Source organism: Manis javanica, chromosome 3 (assembly GCF_040802235.1).
Source record: "Manis javanica isolate MJ-LG chromosome 3, MJ_LKY, whole genome shotgun sequence".
NCBI lineage: Eukaryota > Metazoa > Chordata > Mammalia > Pholidota > Manidae > Manis > Manis javanica.
The window spans coordinates 134299932-134316618 of NC_133158.1; the positions used below are offsets into that span (position 1 = coordinate 134299932).

Here is a 16687-nt window from a genome sequence, read left to right on the forward strand (position 1 = left end):
AGGCCCAGGACTTGAAGCCCCAGGTATATGTGAGGTGGAGGCTAAGGTGGAGCTGAAAATAGGAGGATTGTTGGGAAGCTGATGAGCAGCAAGTCCCCCAGAATCTGTCAAGAAGCCAGCCTCCCCCACTGCAATGGCAGGTGAGCAGTTGGCAAAGCCCGTCTGATGATGGGGAATACTGAGGTGTGAGGGCACACACACACACACACACACCCTGTTTGGTTCCCAAAATGTTGGTAGCCATGCTTATATACTCCCAAGCAAGAGACTGAAAGAGCTGTCTTTGGAGGAACTAATTGGCCAGAAAGAAAAGATGTTCAGGTCCTAACATTTGAAGTGCCATGAGAAAAGCTTACAGTCTAACCTCCTTAAAGTGAATCCCAGCAAGTGATAAGCCTACCTATACCAGATGGGGAAATCCACTAATAGGAAGGAAACTTACCCAGAAAGGAAGCGGGTATTAGAGGAAACAAGGATTTGAGGAGTGTAAGGAAATAAAAAAAGAAACCATAGTAGCTTCAGAGAGATCAGAAAAACTACTTTCATAAGAGAAAAATAGGGGCTTTTTTTTTAAAAAAGGGGTAGAACAGGTCATGCAGAGCCCAAGAAAAAATCTTGTAAATTAAAATACACTGGCAGGAATGAAATCTGTAATAGATGTGTTGGAAGATAAAGATGAGAAATCTCCTAGAAAGTAGAACCACATAAAAGAAAGAAAAAAAATAAAAGGAGGGAAAAAGTAAGAAAATAAAAGGATCCATCCAAGTGTTCAAAAATCTAAGTAACATGAGTTAAATAAACAGAAACAAGAAATAGAAGGGAAGGAAAGTATCAAAGAAAGAACACAAGAGCCAAGGCCTTGAAACTCGAAGGGACTCACGGAACCCCCAGGATAGTGAATGAAGAAAGACTCACAAGCAGACATACCAACGCGGTAGTTCAGTACCCAGGAAATGAGAAGGTCCTTAACCAAAGCTTCTGAATTATAATTAAATAAATAGCTTCTGTGTAATAGACCCAGAATTAAGTGGCTTGGGACTCAGCAGCAATATTAAAAGCTTAGAAGATCATGAAATAAGGCCTTCACAATTCTAAGAAAAATTTTTTTCAACCAGTTTTTTTATAACCCCTCTGTATTAGCCAGAAGTTCTCCAGAGGATCAAATAGGATACACACACACACACACACACACACACACACACACACACACACACACACACACGGGTGTGTTTATATAAAGAGATATTCATATGTAGAGAGAGATTTATTATAAGGAATTGGCTCACACTGTTGTGGAAGCTGAGAAATCCCAAGATCTGCAGTTGGCCAGCTGGAAACCTAGGAGAGCTGGGGTTTCAATCCCAGTCTAAAGTCCAAAAAAGACCAGTTTCCCAGCTCAACAGTCAAGCACGGGGAGTTTCCATCTACTCGGCCTTTTCTATCAGGTCTTTAGTTGATGGAATGAGGTCCATCCATATGGGGAGCACAATCTGCTTTACTCAGTCTACCCATTCAAATGTTAATACGGATCAGAAAAATCCTCACAGACACATGCAGAGTGATGTTTGACCAAATACCTGGGCACCTCGTGGTCCAGTTGAATTGACACATAAAATTAACCATCACACCATCAAAACATCAATGCTAAGCACATTGTAAAGACATTTTCAGACATGCAGGGTCTCAAAAAATTTATGTTCCATGCAATATTTCTCAGGAAGCTACTGGCCACTGTGTTACACTGAAATAAAGAAATAAACTGGGGGGGTGCAAGAAAAAGGTAAAGAAAATACCAGAATGATAATGAAGGAATGTTGAATGACAGCTCTCCTCTAGGCCTAGAGAGGTCAACCCAAGCTGAGTGGGACAAGGAGGGCTCTAGAAGGGATGCCTACAAGAACAATTAAATGTTACTAATAGATCACCTGCTATGTTTGACTGTACTGAAAGCATTTACAGCATTAGCAGAGAGTTTGCATATTCTTAGAGATACATAAAAAGAAAATAAGGAAGTGTGGAAAAAAATAAGGGAAAGCAAGAAAGGAAATGTGATTATGGCATACCATGTGCCTTAGCCATAAACAATAATAATTTGAACATGGGATAATGATTTAACCAAACATATAAAGTATAACTGTATTGGGGTGTGGAGGAAGAAGAAATGTGTGTGTTTGAGAGAACTAGAGAGAGGAAATGGTTATGAGACTAAATCCTTTTCATAGATAGTCTATAGATTATATCTACAACTAGAAAAGGTCAAGAAATAACAGTCTAAGCATGTTATTTAGAGATAGGGGAATATAGTGCTGAAGAAATAGTTGTAAGTATATTAAGGACAGAATGTATAAACAGAAGGGGCCTGCTGCAGAGGAAGAGCTCACAGGGCTAGAATCTGATCATTATCCTGGTCTATTCCATTTCTTTAGGACACAAATATTCTGTTGTCAGGTATTTTATTTAAAAAATGACTGCTATGTATATTGTCTTAGCCTGTTCAGGCTGCTGTAACAGAATACCCCAGACTGGGTGGCTTATAAGCAAGAGGAATTTATTTCTCATAGTTCTGGAGACTGGGAAATGCAAGATCAGGGTGCTGGCAGGAGCAGTGTCTGGCGAGGCCCCGCGTCCTGGTTCAGAGATGGCTTTCTTTCCGCTACACCCTCACATAGTGCAAGGGGGAGTGGGACCTCTCTAGGGTCTGTTTTATAAGGACACTAATCCCTTATAAATTACTAATAATTGGAATTCAAGTTTAAATAATAAAAAATGGCAACCTTTTTTTTATGGCAACACATTTGCTAATTTTTCTACCATCTTGGCCATAGCAGCTCTCAGCTATTTGCATGTGGGTGAATATAAAAGCCAGGCAAGGAAACATGAAGGTTATTATGCAGAGTCTTATTATCATGAATAATTCATAACTAGACCTAGTGGTTAAAGATGGTCCTAAGCCAGTTACATCTTTAGATGGATAAAAGAGCCTTCAGTAATAAATTAAGCAAAAGGTCTCAACTATTCTGCAGACCAAGTACACTAAAGGATGTTAAATGCGCATCTACAAGAAAATCCCACACCAAGAGCATCCATCACGTGCAATTACAGTTTTATAATTTATATTTATGTATTGTGGCTTACGATTTCATTAATACAAAAACTTGAATAAATTGATGTACATTTTTAATTCATAATTTTTCTATTACAGTTAAATATGAAAGGATCAAATTCTTAGTGATTGCCTTAAAGAATGCTGTGGAGATATATGCTTGGGCTCCTAAACCATATCATAAGTTCATGGCATTTAAGGTAAGCAGGCATATGGTCACCTGAAAGGGGCTTGGGTTTTTATTTTAGTTCCCACCAGTTAACAAAATGGTCTGATATTCACACAGACAAGTACCAGTTTTCCTATATATTAGTAAGCCTCCTTTAAAAATATAAGAACTGCTAGATTTATTTTTCTAAAAGTAAAAACCGATCATTAATAAATGCTATAAAATTAGTCAAATTACAATTTATGGGGTATAGAGGGTAGGTGAAAGGGGAAAAATATGTAGGCACTCCCTCCTCCATTTTGTGTCAATGAATCATCATCACAAGTGGCATTTACTGTGGAACGGTTACCAGGCAAAGCAATAACTGTGATATTAGGCAGTGAGAGTCATTATAAAGCCTCCTAACTAGGGCACCACTGTCTGATATTTCATCTGAAAAAAGCAGACCAATAGCAGCACTGACTCTGCAGGCTGAATGGTATCTCTAAATCTTGAAATCCTCATAAGCTTTTTGGGTTGAAGCCCCTAAAACTCACTTGATATATATCCCTAATTCTATCGGACTTCTCTGAAATAAATGCTGAATGTTTTCACATACAGAAATGACCTAGTTTCTCTACATTCTTCAATTTTGATTGTTTTTTCATTTTTTGCCTTGTCTGGGCCTGTACGCTATGGTTGGATTGATCTCTCATGATATTGAACAGGAATGGGACGGGGATGTGCTAGTCTGGTTGACCCCAGGGCATGCAAGCTGACCCCCAGATGAGATGCCAGAAGGGCCAGTACTTACAGGCACTCTGATGCTTTCAGAGCTGACTAGTCTACACGGCCAATGTGCATTTATCTTTGGTTCATTCTCCTTCTCTGCCTATGTCTCTTTCTTTATATCTCATTGGCCCTCACTTTGTTTCACCACCTTTGTGACTGTTATCTCCCTTTGAGCCCTTATATATTCTTTCTTGCCACATACTCCATATGAGAGCAGAACCTGCCTTGGGAATGTTATGAGGTATCCTTTGGGGCTCAATCACCCCATTTCTACCCTGTTCCCTTAGCACAAGCTGCTCATTTGTGCTGTGCTCAGGAAGATAGATACAGCAATGGAAATGGGCTCCCCTCCATAACCCCACGTTTATGGAGACAAATTTTTGGAATGCATTAGGTTATCAGTAATACTTGAGGGCTGACTCCTAAACTCTAAAGTAGTACTGCTGTTCTGCTAAAATCTCTCTCCACAAAAGATTCTCAGTCAAAATCCCATCCCTATTCCAGTTCCGAAGTTAACTGCCACCAGTTTCCTAGCCCAAGTGCATGAGAGACCACCCAGTGCCGTGTTCAGCAGATGGCACCCTGCCTGGAAAGAGGGAAGAGCAAGAGCAGGGACCTAACAGAGGGAAGACGGGAGCTGGCAGGCTGTGAGCCCCTCTGCAGGACAGGGACACGGGGCCTGTCCTACGGGGAGAATGACATCCGCAGTAGACGAGGAGAGGGGTATTATAGCCAAAGGCACTGGTGGTTCACGAATTCTTTCCCAGACCTCAAGGACCAATAAAAGTAGAGTGTGATTTAATAATGATAAAGGCAGTTGACACCTAGGTGAGGTTTGGGCTCAGGATTCAAACAGAACCTTGGCTGGAGATCTCTTTTCCTTTCTAGTTAAGCCCAACTAGTCAGTGTAAGCCAGAGGTGTAGAATGTTCCATGACCACCCTCCGCTATCACCTACTCAGGCCTCAGATCTAGAGAAAGTGCCAGTCCTATGCCCACTCACTCACTCACCAAAGGAATATTGGAAGCAGAGCATGCCCATTAATTCCAAACAGGCTTAGCTCAGAAGGTGGCCCCTCTGCCCACCCCAATCTGTCTCTGAAATGATAGCAGCCATGGCTGGACCTGACTCTTACATGGGAATGATGGGGCCAGAGAGAAAATGCCAGAAATAAACAGGGAAGAACAGCAGCACCCAGACACCTAGTTTTTAATATATAATGACACTATAGAAATTGACAACTTGTAGACCACTTCTGTCCCCTGGAGGACAAGGGGAAGAGGGAGGGATACAAGATCCTTCCTCCTAGAACCAGAGCATGAATAAGCCTAAAACTGAAAAAGAAATTTTATGGCTCTTCATTTGAAGAAAGTCAGACATCAGGTAATGGCTAAAAGAAAAAATTATTAGGATAGCCTCTTTGAAGCAGGCCTGGTTAGCCATGTTAAGGGTGGACCTTCTTCCAAAGGGCGACGATAATTCAGGTAGGAGTAGTGACATGGTCAGCTTTGTGCCTTCAATAGCTCAATCTGCCAAATCAGGAGATATTAGAGATCTGAAGGAAACTATAGAAAAAATAGTTAAAATATTTTTAACTTAGAGGGTTAAAATATTTTTAGCTTAGAGGGCTTAGAGGGAGTTGGAACAGAAGGTTGGTGCTTTTCATGATGAGCCTGTCTGTATATATTGTTAGTGTTTTGTAAACCATGTATTCATATCACTTTTATTTAAAGGACTTTTAATCTAAAAAAAAAACAGTAAAAAGAAAGAAGTGGTTGGGGGGAAGAAAGAATAACCTCTTCAAATGATGTGGACACTCATGGGGTGATTTTTAAAGTCTTTTGCAGATCTCCAGCACAAGCCACTGCTTGTTGATCTCACAGTAGAAGAAGGTCAAAGACTAAAGGTTATTTTTGGTTCACACACTGGTTTCCATGTAATTGATGTTGATTCAGGAAACTCTTATGATATCTACATACCATCTCATGTAAGTTCCTGGAAGGGGGCTGTCAGAGCTCTCTCTGAGCAACAACCTGCATGTAGAAAGAGATTGGCTTTGCGTGTTTTTAGTGGAAGTCATGCTACCTTACACTAATCAGCAAGTAGATGGACTTTTGGCCTTCACTAAATAGACAATGCTTTTAATAAATAAAACATGTAAATTTAACTAATTGTTATGACTGTTAAAACTGAGTAACATGTAATAGCAGTTATTTGCCATTTCCTGGACACACTGTCTCAATGGACTTTAGATTAAAATACATATGATGTTTTTTCTTCAAGGGCATAAATTCTATTTTTTAAGCAAGAGTACAATAGATGAGTTCCTATTTTCAGTTTTTGAAGAGGGATTGGTTCATTTTATGTGGGAGAAGGCCAATAGCATCCATTTTCTGCTGCTTTTGTTCTTCTCTTCAGTTTGTGGGCAGTGTGGTATAGTGGGGCCAGACACACTGGAGGGCCTACCCTGGCCCTCATTTTGCAGTAATGGGCACAGTAGGCAGCCACTCCGACCCTCAGCTTTCTCATCTGTACAGTGGAGATAAGAGGATCTATTCCATAGGGTTATCGCCAGCATTGAGATAATACATCTACGGACTTGGCACAGGGCCCTGCAAATTGTAGTATTACTATTACAATACTGACACCTTGCGTAAAACATGACTTGTAAAGAGAAATGCTGCATGTGGTCTCACATAGTAGGATTGGTGCAGTGACATAGTAGGATTGGTGCAGTGTACATTGTATTTCTTGTATGTCATCCAAAGCTCACATGCAGGAGAAACTACTTACTGGGAAAGTCTGAGGCCTAATCTGTTGTTGATTGGTATTTTGAGAGTTTAAAGACTTTAATCCAAAGAAGCACAACAATTTTTAAAAGTTGTTTTAGTACATAACACACTGTCACACACACACACACACATCATTCATTGCTGCCTTCCCGCTTTTCACACATGTATGTGCATATGCACCCAGGGCTCTCAGCTCATGTTCTCGGAGAGGAGACCTGGGCTTCCCCACAATCCCTCCTGCCCCTCTCGCTCCTGTCCAGCAAGCACCTGTTGGACTACTGTGGCATTCTCAACCAAGGCCCACAGCAATATCGCTCTCTGTTCCCAGAACAAGACAATCTACACTTAGTTCAATAGTATGATTTTTTTCTTAATGAGGGGTAGCTTTCAATCTTTTTCTAAACAACAAGCCATTAATTTAGATTATTCTGTAATGTAGGCACCCAGATAAACAGTCCGTGTTACACGCTCATAGTCTTTTTGGTAGGAATCTGTTTGGTCCCACCATTTGGCCTCATTTAGTCTTTTGACATCAGATTCAGTTGGTTGGTATTCTTACCTTTTTGGAAGTGGATGAAAAATACATCATTTTCCGTGTCAGTGAGATATGCTCAAAATCCCAATTCTTCCTCCAAATAAACACTATGGCAGTTTTCGTCAAATTACATAACCTCTCTGAGAGGCAGTTGCTGCACCTGTAAACAAAGATATCATGGGGAACTATTCTAAGAACTAGAGAGTGTATGTATATGTAAAGGTCCTAGTGCTTGGCATATAGTAGATGCTACATAGCTGTACTGTCCATTGTTTTCAGGAACAGGTACATTGGATTCTCAATCCAGTGCCTGAGTTTGTGTTTACCCAGGTGTTAGCCGGGTGGGTGGTTAAATTAACCAAAGCAAATTGTCAGTCTTTAGAATGAAAATGGAAAAAACAACTCGTTTTGTAATTCTTACAGATTAATAGTCAAGATGGTATCCTGTTTTTAAAAAGAATAATGCCTGGCCTTTCTTTGTCTCCTAGATTCAGGGCAATATCACTCCTCATGCCATTGTCATCTTGCCTAAGACAGATGGAATGGAAATGCTTGTTTGCTATGAGGATGAGGGGGTGTATGTAAACACCTACGGCCGGATAACTAAGGATGTGGTGCTCCAATGGGGAGAAATGCCCACGTCTGTGGGTAGGTTAACCATTCCTTATCTCCTTCAGCAGTTACACCCCCCAAATGAAACGAAAGTCAAGAAATGTGAAACAACCATTTGATTCCACAAAAAAAAAAAAAAGTCTGTGAATTACACTTGTAAGACTTGCTTTGTCTGTTTATCTCAAATCGTTTGTCATTTTTGTGGTTAAGATGTGAACAGATGCTGTGAGTTATTGCCCATCTAATGTTTTTAATGCAGTTTTGGAAATTCCTTTTGACAGCCTACATTCATTCCAATCAGATAATGGGCTGGGGCGAGAAAGCTATTGAGATCCGGTCAGTGGAAACAGGACATTTGGATGGAGTATTTATGCATAAGCGAGCTCAAAGGTTAAAGTTTCTATGTGAAAGAAATGATAAGGTAAATCCGTTTCAACATTTGCATTAGTGTTTGCATTTTAAGAGACCACCAGGTACCTGTGAAACCTTCATTTTCCTTTATACTGATTTGAATCACATCTGTGTTAAACAATCAATATTATCTTAAAATGGCATTATTTGGTTTGATTCATGTGAACCCTCAAAATATATTATTCAAGTATCAAAAAGACATAAAAATTTCTAAACATTTCATGTAAACTCAGCAACTTTTGTGGCCTGCAGGCCTTATGATGATTCAGTGAACACCCTAAATTCTCCTAAGCACTTAAAAGAGTTGATCCATCATTCATCATCTCACAGTGGGTCAACTTTATATTCCACTTTTAGACTTTGCACAAAATCACTATTGGAACCTAACCTATCCCATTATATTCACCCTTAAATGCAGAAATATAAACTTTTAAAAAATGCCACCCATTCCTTAATGAATACACAGTCACAAACTCAACTAGTGCCATGTCCTGTGTCATTCCAGCCATGTTTCTTCTGAAGTGTCATAGGGGCTGTTTTCCAGTGAAATTGGCAGTGTCCGTCTGGCATGATCCGTCACCTCAGATCATTCTGCAGAAGTGCTGCTTCCCCCTTGCCCTCCTTGTAGCCTAACTCAGAGGTATTAGTAGCTAAGCTGTACTGCATTTGTGAATTCATCCTTTGTGACTATGGCCAACTTAGAAATGCTGTCCCCAAAAGAGCAGAAAGAAATACCAATGGAAAAGAATGTGATGGGTTGAACAGACATGTGTCTTTGGGCCCACCCTGGTTGCCCAGAGGTGACACTGGTCTTACTCCAGCCTAGGGGTGTGACTCTTGATGAGATTCAGCCCCAGCCAACTACTCTGACCTGGTGTGGTCTGGGTGGACAACAGTGTGGGTGGCAAGGATTTTTCCAGAGCCTTACCAGAGTGTGCCAGAAAACAGACATGACCCCTGGTGAAACTCCAGCCCCTACCTAGTATCTGGGGATTGTAAAGATGAGAAGTGATCTGGACATGGTCTCCCACACCCCATTTCACTCCAGCAAGCCTGTTTCAAGCCATACCCACCCCTTCAGGAGCAGGCTGGCACCACACCAGTATCTGAGGTATGAAGACACGCGACCTGGAGAGAACAGCAGCCCTTTATTTCCCTCGCTGTGTGTCCATAGGCCCTTTGTGCTTGCCCACTTTGATTCACTGGCCCTAGCAGTAGCTTTACTTACATATGTAACATTAGCTAAATGACAAGCATTTCCATAGAACTTCCTAAGAAGTTGTTGTTAGGAGAAACAGCATCCTTCTGAAGCAGTTGTGGAAATAAAGTAGCAGAGACTTTATAGTAGTGACAAAAGTAAATGCCTTGGACCGAAGTTTGGTGTGGGCTGACTGAAGGGCTGGGCCACAACCGAGAATATTATTTCCCTAGAGCAGTGGTTCATTAACATTCAGCTCAAGCAATCAGTGACCCAAATTTTGCACACTTCTCTCAGTTATTTAACAAAATGATATCCCAGACCTAATGGACTGTAGTTCTGTTTATTAATGCCATTATCTCCTTGGCCTAGGATAAGCCTGCATCAGTAGAGAAGCCAAACATTAACTCTTCAAATGCCAAAGTGAATAGACATTAAATATCTTGCCCTATCTGACCACAAACATTTAGTTTTTCTTTTTAATTAAAAAAATTGAGAACTGAAGTTGTAGTCTGTAGGCCCAAAGTTCCCTCTTGACTTTGGGAATTTGAAAGGATTCTCTTCACTCCCAAAGTCTGCCCTCTTGTCATTAGGGGGGAGAGAATGAGACCCTCTCTGGCTTTCAGAAATTATCAAAGGCCAGAAATCCAGCACGTTATCCCAGCACAAAACTTCTTTTTAAAATGTGAGTACCCAAAGGGATGTTGCAAATCAAGATCCAGCCCCTTCCAAGTTCCTGAAGGCCAATACCACAATAATAGTAACAGTCCTAACAATAAAAGTGGAAGTGTTTACAGAGGATGCACTGTATTAAAAGGCACTTGATAAACACCAGCCATTGAGTCTTAAGAGCTGACACATGGCGAGGGTAGGACATGTGAGAGAAAATGGATGGACGGTTGAAGAAAAGAGGGAAAGAAACCATGCAGTTGAACTAATTTCTTTTTAATTTCAAACAGGTATTTTTTGCATCCGTGCGATCTGGAGGAAGTAGCCAAGTGTTTTTCATGACCCTCAACAGAAATTCCATGATGAACTGGTAACAGAAGAGCACTTGGCACTTATCTTCATGGCGTTATTTCTAATTAAAAAGAACGTAACTCATGTGGACTTATGCCAGGCTAGAGGCAGAATCAGAAGGCTTGGTTGAACATACTGCTTTCCCCTTTTCCTCTCCCTCCACCCGTCCCAATACAGTCCGCAGTCCATCTTTCAATGTTGCAGCTTGGTTGAGGAGAGAAAAAGGTGGCAGGAGTTTCCAGGAGATCCCCGAGAATGCTGCGTTGTCTGTGGACAAAGATGGACCGTGTGCCCTTCGGAGTTAGGGATAGAAACAAATACTGTGTGCTCTTAGGATGATCAGCTGTGTTATGGTGGATTTGGAGTTTTGTTTTGTTTGGTTCTTTCACCTTTTTTCTTTACCCCCTTACTTTGTAAGAATGGGGAGAGAATGCATACTGAAAAGATGAGTCTTTTAAATTGTCTGCCTACTATCTTTAAGTATACGGTATGTTGTGAAATTTCCAATTTCAAATGGTGAGAGACAGCACAATAAATGTAGCTTATCTCCTTACCCTGAAGGCCATAACTGCATAGTGGGCTAATTTAGAACTCTTTTGCCTTCACCAACCCAAAAGGTTGTTTTTTGATAGCAACTGGCTAATGATTTTTAAAAGAGAAGAAAAATACTAATTTTCCCCTCTCTGGGGAAATAAATTTTAAATGGCTAAACTACTAGCCTTAGACTAATAAAATCAACTACCATTTTGGGGGGTCTGACAGGCCCTATTTTTATATGGCCCTGTTCAGAATGGAGTGTGTCGAATGGGGTAGTAGTGCCATTGAGCTGAGTTGGCTCTGGTTATTGAGGGACTAGATAATAACAACTTCCCCTCAGCTATTATGCAATGGACCAGGGCGCAAGATGGGATGACAGATGGCATCAGACAGAAGGAGCTCCTGGGAAACAAGCTAAAAATTTATGTATACACACATTCTTTTTTTAATGCACAACGCCTCTTGGCTAAATGGTCCCTCACTTAGAGCTTCACTGGGAGTGAGAGTTTATCGAGGCCCTCCTGGGAACTGGGGAGTGAATGACATCCGGGCTCTGGCTGTTCCCAGCTTTCCTCTGCAGATGCCCCTTTCTCAAGATCAAAACTGTGACTGAAAACCTAATAAATGTTTCTGAGCAAGCCTGGTGTTCTCTCTGGCTTGGTGAGAGAAGGGACTAGACTACTAAGCCGGCCTGAGACACGGTGGGCATCACTGGTTCAGATTTTATAGAATTTGAAAGCAAGGCTTTCACCAAAATGCTGAGATCCTAATCATTTTACCTTCCTCCAAATTACCCAACATACGGTAAACAACGTTTGTGCAGAGATATGTATGTATTTAGTTCAGGTTGACTTGTGTCCTTATGAACTCTTACTCAGATGATTTGAACTTTCTTGTGACTGTCTGGAATTTCTTTTCCAAAGCTACAAGCATGGCCGCCTGTGGTATCAAGGTGTTGCAAAACAGTATCTGTGTTGCGCTTCCTGTTTTAACCTACCTCGTTTTGTTTGTTTTGTTTCACTGTTCATCACAGCAGTGTTATCTCCAGGAGACATATAGAGAGCTCAACTGGCAATCTCAGGTGTAGTTCACATTTTTTTAAAGAAACAGTAGTTGACCAAATTGTTCACCTTGAAAAATTGGGGGGGAAGGGGAATCCAACAACAAAAATGGATGTGGCTTGTTTCTGGAGAAAACAATTACTGTAAACAGATCCAAAAAAAAAATCTGTGATCTTACTGATTTTGCCTAAATACATGAGCAGCTGGTATACTATTAATGAGAACGAAATATGCATTAGGAAAATGGAGCCATTTCAGTCTGGTGGTTCAGGCAAGGGGGAGAAGAAAAGGGGAGTTACTCTGGTTTCTGAAATAGATGATTATGCCCCTCCTGTAGAGGTGGTTGGTCGGTGTTTGCATTTACATTAAGCAGGTAGCGCACGGGAATGGAAGTTAGGGCTGCCTGCCAGCGACCACCTGGATGTCCTCATCGTGGCCCCGTTAGTTCTCAAAAGCAATGAAAGCCTCCTGTTCTCATTTTTACTGCTGTGGTTCTGCTGCTGAACAATACTACCTTCACAAATTCCATGCAACAAATTCAGCAATAACTTTTTGGATTGAATTTAGCAACTACTGTAATTGGATGCTGACGTGGACAAAATACACTGATTTGGCTCTCAGCCCCGAATGTGATTGCCACCAGCTCTTTATATTGCTGCTGTGGTATTTTAAACCAGAAGCTTCTTTAAATGATGTTGCAAACTGATCTTTGTTTTCATGTTATGTTGTGTTTTTATTTTTAAGTGATGAGTTCAAAACACACAGCTTTAAATGATTTTTTTATTGTGGGATTTTGGGTACAGTTAAGAAATAAAAGGGAATCATTGTGTTTAAATATAAGGTAGTTTGTGAATGTATTTTTTAAAATCTAGACTCATTGAAACAACTCATAAAAGAACAATACTAATGCAGCCTTGTTTACAGTATGTACAGTGACATAACATACAACATGAGCTTTTTCTGGTGCCAACAACAATAAAACACAGACGTTAAACATTAAGCCATGCCTTTTATATTTTTGTACAAATATTTCACACTGAGTACAAGGCAAAACCAAATTTAAAAGGACCCCCAACAAATTCATGCTCCTTAAAAGATACCTAAAGAATTCTTTGAAGCTTTTATCTTCAAAAATATGTTTTCCTCCCTTAGGACAGGCCCTGGCCTCAACACAAATCTGAGTCATGCAGAATATTTCAGAATGACGTTCTGGTGGCTTATAACAATTCCCGACTTCTCAGTTTGCTTGAATTCTTTTTCCTTTTTTTCTTTGTCAAAGGAGGGTTGTTGCTGTTCATCCATTTTAATAACATCTTAATAAAAATGTCTTTAGTTTTAAAACTTTACTAGTTAGTTGTAGTTTTTAGTTTTAGTTCTTCATGTAGGGGATTTTGTCTCTAGAATTGGTACATTTTGTTTTTATTTTTGACAAAGAGAAACTGAGCCCTCTCCCCAAAGTTTCACTAGATCTTCTCAGTCCTTGCTGCTCTAAACTGATAATCATGCAGTAAAAGGCACTGAGCCTGCCCACGCCATAGCCTTGGCCCAGGGTCTGAAAGGTGACCATCATTCCTGGGTGCCAGTTGGGGACATTTTAGCCTGGATACCTGCAGTCAGCTGACGGTAGAAATGGATGACCTGCAAGATCCCTGCAAACGATGAGAGTCCTCCCAGTGCCAGTTATATTCAGACCATTGTCATTCCACACAATATAAATGAAGACAGCTTGCACTAAGTTCCACATAAAGTCTGATGGCTCTGTTTAGATAGATCTCATTATTTTTCCTTGAAGACTTAAAACTATGCTTCAAGAAGACCTAAAGCTATTTTGACAGTTTAGAGTAAGGTACAGATGAAATCCCACAAGGCCACTTGGACAGGGACTCCATTTTTCCAACACACAGACATTCCTTCTAAGACACACTCCTTACATGCTTTGCATCAAGTACACATTTTTTTAAAACCATCATAATTCCTAACTGTCAAGACCTACTAACAGTTTTCTGTTTTCTCTTGTGACTCATTGGTAGTTGGTGTCTCTGGTCCCCCGTGTGCACTAGATTAGAAAGAGATGTGAAATTCAAACCAGAGCCATTTTGGTTTTGTCCACTACCAGACAAGGAAGCCTGAAGTCTGATGTCCCATTCTGTGAAGTTTTAAAAAAAAAATGTTTTCCCTACTAGTATGTGTACCAGTTCCCGTCACTGTATTCTCGAAATGTGGAAGGCTCTCTGTGTTAATAGTGTGTGCTGTCGTTGAAAGTCTGCTTAAACAGGCATCACTTGCATTTGTGCTAATTGCTTTATGACATAAGATATGCTACATTAGTTTTACAAAAGAAAATCAAAACTTTTTTTTAACTTAGTGGAGGAAAATAGGAGAATATATCCACAACACACTGATGATAGTTGTGAATCACCCTACCATGCTTCTGATACTCCAAAACCCCTTCTGATACTTTGTTCTGACCATCTCAACAATTACTATGAATTGTTATTTACCTTTTATTTCGTTCCTCAAAAATTTAAATCTAACCAAATTAAAGCAAAACAACAACCCAAAACTGGCCTCCCCCGAGACTACTACTAAAATCCAAAATAAAATCCAAGCATCTAAATTTGATTTCACTTACCTGCTCATATTTTTCATAAATGCCACTACCTTTTGGGCTCATTCACTATAGCAATACCAGGAGCCCTAAAGTGTGCTGTCTTTTCATGGGTCTCAAAAATGAGCATAAATTGACCTCTTTTCAGAAGCCCCAGCAAAGAAGAAAGCCTCTTGAGAATTTGCAAGTTCAAACTGACCATTCGTACATTACCAAACACTTTGTAGTGTTTGATTTCCATATTGTATTAATGTTCTGGGAATCTCCACAGACAACTAGAATATTAAAATTTTTTCATAGCATTAAACAATATGAGACAATAACTCTGCTCTGAACTTTATTATTTTAGTCCTAACATTACAGGAAGTGCCAGAATGCTCCAAAAGTAAAATCCCTATAAAAACATTTTTAAACAAAAATCCCTGGAAAAGTTTTGAAGCATTTTAATTCCAGATTAAAATCTTGGACTGTGTCCATGATGTCAAACATTTGGATGAAGACTAGAAAATACAGTTTAATATAGAAATGTTCTCAAGTTCCCAGATTTTTGGCCTTGTATAGACATCTTCGAACTAACTCTGCTCCTTGCGTGATAGGATTTGGTTTTGATGGTTTGTTTTTATCAGTACCAAGTTGCATTGCACTATTGAGGCTGGGCAAATGCTGCTGGAAAGGTGAGTTTTCTCTTCCAGCAATGGATCATTATTTGTGTATAGTAAATATCCATGCCTCAGTTGCCCCTTCCTCTCATCTCTTCCCATGTGACTAGTGTTAAGAAATAGTAATACTGTACTGTGGTTTACTTAAAAACCTCAGCCATTATTACCCTGAATCAGAATTTCAGATGTCAGGTGACAGCAAGAAATAAATCTGTAGCAGGAAAAAAAGACGACAGCTTAGATGAATTTTAAAACTGGATGTTGTGAAACTATTTTTGTGCATTTTAGCTGTCTTACTTACAATGTTAACATAACTGTAGAGATGCCAAGTTTACAATACTGGAAGGGAAAACTATCATTTTTCTCTGCCTACATATGTTTACATTGTTTAAATCTCCAGTTTTTTAAAGTGTTTTAAATTGTCAAAAATCTACTGAAACGGGGTAAGTCTCATGTGTGTCAAGAGATAAAAAAAGAAAATGTTCTTGGCATATTTTCTTGTCTGAACCTTTTGGTTACTTTCAATTATCTTTCCCCCTGCACACAAAAAGCCTTCAGTTGTCTACAGTTGTTCCAAGCAGTAGTTAGAATGATTTGGTAAGTTCTAAGCCAGGATTTTCCCATACAGTCACTGCCATGCCTTGGAATATATGATGTCATGTTATCTTTGTTAAAATGTGAGTAATAAAACATTAATAGTAGTAGGATGCCTGCTTGTTCCTGTTTTCCACTTGCAGACTCTTATCCATCCCTCCTCCTGAAGACCCAATACTTGGAGCTCTTGTTCCCCACCTATAGTGTCGAGTTGCCTTCCATCACCTCCCCTCATTGCCTGTTTTGGCTGTTGGCTCACTGTCACTGTCTCCAACACCACCTTTTCTTAATTCTTGGTGATTTTGACACCCACTTAGACAATCCTATGAACACCTGCCTTCTCAGTTTTCCTGATCTTGTCCAGTGACACATTGCCAGGTACTACACTGTCTCTGTTCACAGCAGGCAGTTCCCATTTGCTCTAGGTAGATCCCAACCAACCTCGCCAAATAAACGCTGTTGCCCCAAGTCTCTCTCCACTCTTGCGCATCACCATTCCTTTCCCTTTCCTTTGCAGGATTTCATTACTTCATGCTACTACCTCTTGTCTTAAAATAGTCACCTTGGGCCCCTTACTCTCTAAATACTATCTTACTTATCTGCCCCCCTTTACAGAA

The 16687-nt window shown here is 40.1% G+C and overlaps 1 protein-coding gene across 5 annotated transcripts in view; it reads left to right on the plus strand.

Moving 5' to 3' along the window:
• Positions 1-16177, plus strand: part of TNIK (TRAF2 and NCK interacting kinase) — a 365077-nt gene extending 348900 nt beyond the window's left edge. For 4 of the 5 annotated variants that reach the window (XM_073232090.1, XM_073232091.1, XM_073232092.1 and 1 more), the window contains 5 exons: positions 3203-3303; positions 5881-6030; positions 7859-8018; positions 8264-8403; positions 10551-16177. In XM_073232090.1, coding sequence (XP_073088191.1) covers positions 3203-3303; positions 5881-6030; positions 7859-8018; positions 8264-8403; positions 10551-10634 — 635 coding nt within the window. In that variant the 3' untranslated portion in view covers positions 10635-16177. The remainder of the gene's footprint in view (positions 1-3202; positions 3304-5880; positions 6031-7858; positions 8019-8263; positions 8404-10550) is intronic. The other variant, XM_073232094.1, reaches the window with a different exon arrangement.
• The last annotated feature ends 510 nt before the right edge of the window (positions 16178-16687 follow it).